Source organism: Sinocyclocheilus rhinocerous, unplaced genomic scaffold (genome assembly GCF_001515625.1).
Source record: "Sinocyclocheilus rhinocerous isolate Xijiao unplaced genomic scaffold, SAMN03320098_v1.1 scaffold1441, whole genome shotgun sequence".
Taxonomy (NCBI): Eukaryota; Metazoa; Chordata; class Actinopteri; order Cypriniformes; family Cyprinidae; genus Sinocyclocheilus; species Sinocyclocheilus rhinocerous.
In genome coordinates, this window is record NW_015654063.1 from 2073289 (window position 1) to 2081129 (window position 7841).

At 37.4% G+C, this 7841-nt stretch overlaps 1 protein-coding gene across 1 annotated transcript in view; it reads left to right on the forward strand.

Moving 5' to 3' along the window:
• The window catches only part of myo16 (myosin XVI), a 194543-nt gene that overhangs the window by 73903 nt on the left and 112799 nt on the right, over positions 1-7841 (forward strand). Inside the window, exons 5-8 of the mRNA XM_016523312.1 lie at positions 5980-6088; positions 6736-6738; positions 6831-6841; positions 7634-7759. Of these exons, the coding sequence (XP_016378798.1) occupies positions 5980-6088; positions 6736-6738; positions 6831-6841; positions 7634-7759 (249 nt within the window). The remainder of the gene's footprint in view (positions 1-5979; positions 6089-6735; positions 6739-6830; positions 6842-7633; positions 7760-7841) is intronic.

A 7841-nucleotide genomic window follows, 5' to 3' on the forward strand; every position in this document is an offset into this window, starting at 1 on the left:
CTGCCTCTGCCTCTCTCTCTTTCCATCCTACATATTTTACTGCATCCTGCTTCCAAAAGTGGACCATAACGACCTATTTTATTTATTTTTTTGGTTAGTCCGAGTTAGGATTTAGGAGGTACTATGTTAGGCTGCCAATCACAGACTCGTCTTTATTTCATTTAGTTAAGAAATGCATTAGGTAAGGGTTCATTAGCTTAGTCATTTCCTATGCGGATTACTTCCTGAAGAAACAAACCTATATTAAATTGACGTCATGGGGAAAAAAGGATTTTCCTTGCTGCTTTTTCAACTAAACAGACATGCTTTATAATGCATAGCTTTTTTATTTACTTGTAGTATTTGGAAAAATACCTTCAGTTATGGGTAATTTTCCATCAGTTACCTATTTACATGTATTTCATGTAGATTTTGTCAGTTTTCTGGATGTCACACCTAACACAGGATGTGCTTTTAATCAACTATAGTCGTATTTTATGTTCAGTCATGATTCAATTGTAGGGCCCTATGATCTCTGCGATGCAGAAAACGCAGACGGAATCACGGAATCTAGTCATAAAAATGAATTTACTGTATAATGTGGAATGTTCACAACAACCTGGCAAAATTAAAGTTTGGTTTAACATGAAGAAACTGTGACAGAAATATACTAATTAATGTAATGATAGGATTACTACTAATGGTAAAATTATTACTATTTATTAATATTTACCAGAAAAATTGTTTACCAGAATTTATTTACCAGAAAAATGTAAATGCACAGTATTTCTGATAAAAGAGCCCATAATAATAATATATATACAGTATATATATATTTTTTTTTATAAAATCAATTAATTAGAGGTGCTTCAGACTATTAAAGGGGTCCTATTATACTTTTTCACTTTTTCAACTTTAGTTAGTCTGTAATGTTGCTGTTTGAGCATAAAAAAGATCTGCAAAGTTACAAAGCTCAAAGTCCACTTCAAAAGGAGATATTTTATTTAACAGAAATCACTTTTCAAAAACTACAACGAACGACTCGTTTGGACTACAACGCATATTTTCCGGGATTTGTGATATCACAAATATTGACGAATGGGACGAGACCTGGTTGAGCTGCACTAGAGAAGGCAACGAGTGTTATCACTATGTCGGAGACACGCTAGCTTTCCCAAGGCAGACAAACTTAGAGTGGTTACAATCATCCGGGTTTAAATCACGCTCAAATTTATTTGATTTTGACGCAATATTTACACTGAAGCTCGCAGGCGGCTATGGTAAGGGGCATGACCTTTCCTGACCGAGTGCTGCCAATCACAACACACACTGGTCCAGCTAACCAATCACAACACACACTGACCCAGCTAACCAATTGAATGAAACAGTTAAAATGGAATCCAGAAAATTAATGGAAAGCACAGAATTTGGTAAAAATAAAACTTTAAAAATAAAAATTTGAGGAACGTAAAAACATATTTCATAGGGCCGAAAAAAGTAGTTTTTGTTAAACTTTTAATAAATTGCTGATGAATTGAAAAATTAAAATGGAAAATCCAGAAAAAATAAACTGAAAAAAAAAATTTGAGAAAAAAAAAAAAAGATTTTATAGGGCCCTACAATTGTTCTCTCCCCATTCTATTTAAACCATAAACACGAACTACGATGCTAAAAAGTTGTTCAGTCAGAAAGCTTAATGGCATTGACATCACATTAACATATCAGTGTCCGCGTTTTCATATCAACATCAAGTCAGTCACATTAGTGACATTTCACAGGCAAAAATGTCCATTGTCTGTTGTCAATAGTATAGCAATGTTTGAAGCACAGCGAACACAGAAGTCACTTTCAAACCTTTTGTTCATGAATCTGAATGGCCAATCTCAACCCGTTGCAAAATCTGTGGTGAAATCTTTCACATAACGTGATTTTGAATCTTTTGAATGACTGAATTTTCGGTAGCACTTTATTTGACAGTCCTGTTACTCATATACATGTACTTATAGTAATTACAATAACTAGGTACTAACCCTGAACCTACCCCTAAACCTAACCCTACCCCATGTAGTTACCTTATATTACCAGTACTTTCTTAGGTAGGTACACTGTAAGTACATGTAAGTTCACATACTGTAAAATAAAGTGCAACCACATTTTCTGTGAAAATTCACAAAACAACAGTAAATGTCACTGCACCTTTACACATTTCACATGTGGTTAGAAACGTAGTTCAATCATGAGGGAGTTAATTTGCTTGTTTCCTGTGTAGATGGGTTGTAAGGGTCAGTGAGAGGGTAAAAAGTTGTCGTAATTAAGCTGGAAAGTGGAAAAGGCGGAAAGTTGTCACAATACCTGTTTACAATGCAAGAATCCTTGAGTAGTTTTAAAAAGGTAAAAGGTGTTGAACGATGAATCCACGTCAGTGAACCATGCAGGTGTTCTGAAGTTTGCCATATTAGTTAGAAAGTGAACTGCGTTCTCATTTACTTTCATTGCTATTAGCCTATTATCATAACAGATTAAATTTAACAAAGGCAATTAAGCCTGTGCTCAAAACCCTGTAATGGGACGCAGGCAGCCATCATCATGTAGATTAGATGTAATTATGTTACGTGATTGTCCTTGTTTCCTGGTGCAGTCAGAGGAAGGAGTCACTGTTGTTTTTCACTTTACTCGGGAGGAAGTTTCATCTGTTTCTCCTTTGTTGACATGATTCGGCGTTTCTGTCTCTGCAGTCGAAGCACACCTGAGCTGAACTCAACTAACTGTGTGTGTGTGTGCGCAGATTCCTCTGCTTTTCCTTGTGACCTTGCTTGCACCACAATGTCTGTGAATGAAAAAGGAAGTGATGGGGAGAAAGGATCAATAGGCAACATGGCGAAAGTCGAACACGCGTCTCTAGCACCGCTGCATGTTAACACTTATCCCATGAAAGACTGCTAATAATTTGAAAGCTTTTCTTTCAGGGTAAATGAATAACTATTGTTATTCATCATAATACAAGATTGGTAGAAAGAGTCCTGGAGGTCAGCCTGTTAACCCCTTGTGCTGCCCTCAAATGAGTAAACTGAAAAGGTATGACACGATTTATTGTGTTTTACACACTATTTATGACAAAATTTATGGTTGCTGTCTAACCTATGATGAAGAATCTTTTAGTTACTGCTGTTACTCTCAGCAGGCATGGATTAACACACAGGCTTGCGTAGGCTGCAGCTTTTGCAGGATTGGCCAGACTATTTTTATCATTTATTGCTAGACGGCATAGCGGCAAAATGTCTGAACGAAAGTACGATAGTGGAGCACAAAAGAGGAAAATACGAAGAGACGAAGAGTTAAAAGAACGACATGAACAAGATATACTGAAAAATGGATTAACTTGATAAAGCAAGTTCCCTTTTCCATATCGTGCTTGCGCACGCAAGACAGACATGCTCTTCATTCGTCTCACTTCGCAATGATAAAAATAATCAGCGGCATCATGCAAATCATTTTTGTGTGTTTATTATAGTGCAAAGAAACAGTGTTCAAATACTGATCTCATATTAGTTTAAATATTATTACAATTTAAAAATTAGCACGTTAACGCAGACGATTAATTTTTTCAGTGTAACGCATTAAATATTTAACGCCGTTATTGCAGGGGCGGGGCTAGGGTTGGCCACTCCACTCACAACTGCTGCTTCTGTCTCTTTTTTTTTTTTCTTGACAAGAAGTCCATTTATTTAGTCGCAGAATGTCTTTACAGCCACATCAAACGATAGACTTTTAAGACGCCATCTCCACTTCGCATCAACGCCAGACGCGAGTCAAACGAGCGCGGAAACTGTACTGTGCTCGTAGCGCGTATTCTTCAATTGCATACTGTAGCCTGTATCATTTCATATCAAAACGCGAAATAATCTACGTGCATGCGATGTCGTGGTCAGTTAAGTCATGAAGTTACCAAAAAGGTGATTAAAGCTGCCTTAAAACTGTGCATGTATGTAATATGTTATATATGAGTCACATTTAAGAACATGTCTCTGAAATGGTTTTCAAAACTGTCCTGAAGCAGCCCAGCACTGTCTCACTCATCTAACACACCCGATTCAACTCGTCAGATCATTATTATTTGTATCTCTATATTTTTATTACCATATATATATATTTTTTTTAATTTGTTGTCTATTCTCTTTATTATTAGTGTTATATTTCATTTTGTTACCTTCAGTTATATGTATGTCTGCACTTTTTTTTGCAGTGGAAGCTCCTGTCACCAAGACAAATTCCTTGTGTGTAAACACACTTGGCAAATTCTGATTCTGATTTATATTAATTTAGTTTAAACATGTTGAGGATTTATGCAAATCTATGTGTGTTGGTTGTTTAGTATTCAGGACTCTCAAAGTGTCACAGAGGACATGGTGCAGTTTGTCGATCAGAGGAGGTGATGCTGACATCTTCATCAGCTCTTCTCTCAGTGCGAGAGGTCCTTATCAGACCACCATCTCCTTCACACTGACCCTGCCTAATCAATTCACACACACACAATAACAGTTCCACGCCAGACGGATCGATGGATCTCCACCAATACAAACACTCACACACATCCCATGTCCTCATGTGTTCCCAGTGAGTTGGATTGCGTCAGGACTGTTGTGATTCCTGCGGCGTGAGATCTCAGGGAGGAGGTCATGACACGCTCCTGTGGCACACTGTCAGATCCGTCAGCACTCTCTGGAGCTTTGAGTGTGCGTGCGTGTGTTTTGTGGGGGTGTGTCCCGAAAAGTCATCGCTCATAAATTCAGACAAAGGAGCTGCTGATTGTTAATGTTAATTGATACATTCATTAACCTACCGCTAACCTCAGTGCGTGATTGACACAACCTCCACAGCCTGAATATGCTGATGGCTGGATTTAAAGTGCATGCTGGGAAAAGAGACAATAAGCTGCAGATTTGTCACAATGCCTTTGTGCTCCAGCCAGTCAGATGGAGACGTGCCATTTGCAGCTTTAATTACACAAAGGCCATTATGAGAGATAGTTGTAAATTTCATGCAGTGATTTACTGAAGTTTGGCTTTGTATTTTAAATGCTATGCCTTCCTCCTCTGTCTTAGTTTAGTGCATTAATAATTTAATATTAATAATAATATTTTTTTTTGCACACTGCTAATAAAGCATTTCTTAGCTTTTACCTGCATTAGTGACACTTACATTTATGTATTTAAGACATTTAACAGACCTGTAGTTAAATGTATTTTTAATGCATTTCTTATTGAAATCGTAAGTTTGGAACACATTAAATAACCAATAGCCTTAAATTTCTTTCACAGATTGGTCAAAATTGGATATGCTCTTGAATAAGGAATATTTTTGTTCAGTTTTCCCAGTAGAATAAGTCTGTCTGTCTGTCTGTGTGTCTATCTATCTATCTATCTATCTATCTATCTTTTTTAAATTTTGCAGTGCAATGTGATCTGGACATGTTTTGCGTGATTCCCTTAATGTCAATATAACAACTGTTACAGTATCTGAGTGGTACAGTTGTTCAGTTTCTTGCCATTTTTTTTTTTTATACATCATTTAGTTTATTTGATGACCCCTGTCTAGTTTTTCTGATTGTGTTCATGTAACGAAGTAGCTATTTATGTGTAACCCTGCGTCATGCTTTTCTGCTCATCCAGAGTCTTATCACAGTCTGGAGTCTCTAGAGACCAGACGCTCATAAATCACATCACCCGCTGCCACCCAAACACTCGACACCGAACCGGAGACCCTATTAACCTGCCCCTATCTTAATGAGTTAGTTAACGCACTATTTTCTGTTAATGTAGCTCATCCTTGAGCTCGGGTGCCTGGGGAATGCTGGGAAAGTGTGATAATTGGCTGTAGTTTATCATCGATTGCAGACTGATGAATGGGGCAAGAGGGACTCCATTTGTTTACGTCTTGTTTTGCTTTATCTCACTGCCATCTTCCCCTCCTCCTCTCCTCTCCATCTCACCTCGTCTGAAGGCTGGAGTCAACGTGCTCCTGCAGGATGTGAACGGGAACATTCCACTCGACTACGCCACAGAGGGGACGGAAACCAGCTACATCCTCATCAGACACCTGGAGGAAAATGGTAGGATCCTTCATTCATTTAGTTCTTTATTTATCAGTTTTATATGACTACATAAAAAACGTATACTACCATTTACAAGTTTGGGGTCAATTGTGATTGATTGATTTTTTTGAAATAATATGCTTATTTCACTAAAGCTGCATTTATTTGATCAAAAATGCAGTAAAAACTGTAATATTGTGAAATATTATTACAATTTAAAATAGCTGATTTCTATTTGAATATATTTTAAAATATAATTTATTCCTGTGATGCAAAGCTGAATTTTCAGCATCATTACTCCAGTGTTTAGTGTCACATGGTCCTTCAGAAATTATTGTAATATGATGATTTGCTGCTTAGGAAATATTATTATCATTTATGCTGCTTAAGATTTTTGTTATACATTTTTTTCAGAATTTTTGAAGTTTAAAAGCAAAGCATTTGTATAAAATATAAATATTTTGTAACATTAAAAATGTCTTTACTTTTTTGATCAATGTAATGCAGTCTTGTTAATCAATCAATCAATCAGACAGACCCCAGATTTACCTTTTTTCTTTTCTTTATTTCTGTTTGTTTGTTTCAAATTGCATACACTGTTTCCAAAAGAAATGTAAATTAAAATTTTAAATTAAATTAAATTAAATTAAATGTTTCATTTTTAGATGGTAGAACACTTCTGCTCTGTGTGGATTTTTGTAGATTTTTTTGTAAAATAGACTGAAACTGCAGCAGCTCTTTTTCATCTTGTCTTGTGTAGGACACATTCTGGTATAGATTTTTGTGTGACACCGTGTTTCCCATTGCTCACACGTGTACACAACAAAGCAGTCCTGCCAACTGATAACCCAGTGTTTCTCAACCCTGGTCCTGGGCGCCCCCCAACACTGCACATTTTGTATGTCTCCCTTATCTGACACCCATTTCAGGTCCTGGAGTTTCCTTTCATATTTATTTAACATCTTTTGTTGGTTAACATTAATGACACGGTACTTAATTAGGAATGCTGTCCCTTTAAGATGGAAGGCATGCATGTGATACTGACACACGTTCAGCTTTCACCCACCTGTTTATGTTCACTTAATCCATAACCGACTGTATTTACGTGATATACTCTACACAAGATAGACATTTGGACTGCTGTGTGTGTATTTGAGCACTGAGAAGTGATCACGCGCTGTATGTGAAAACTGAAGAAGTGGAGCGTGCGCGAGAGAGAGCACTTCTATCAGCGCGATTCCGCCTATCCCGCCTTCACTAACTTTAAGTTAATCGACGACAGATTGTGACTCCCAGGAAAAACAGGACATCTAGTCACCTTATCCCTACCCCTTCGGGTGCTGAGGCCATTGTTTCAGATCGCTAGTTCGCGTTTTATTAGCCTATCTGTCCACTATTTTGAATGTCCTGTAGTCCTCAAATAACATATAGATCCCAAAATGTGTAACGGTTGGCTGATCTCTAAATATAGCACAGTCTGTGTAATGTGTACAGATGGTGATTTGAATCGGAAGGCTTTTGGCTAAATGGAGCAACACGTGACGTGTGTGTCTGTGTTTGCAGCTACACATCGCCAGTGCCAATGGTTATAAGGAGGTGGTGTCCATGCTGCTGGAGAGCGGGGCAGAAGTCCAGGTGTCTGACAACAGCTTCTGGACACCATTACATCTGGCTGCCAAATATGGGCAGGTACATATCAGTGTTAATTTTGAGAGACATTTTTGATTTAGTCTTAGTCTTTATCTTGAGACGAAAATGCTTAATAGTCTTA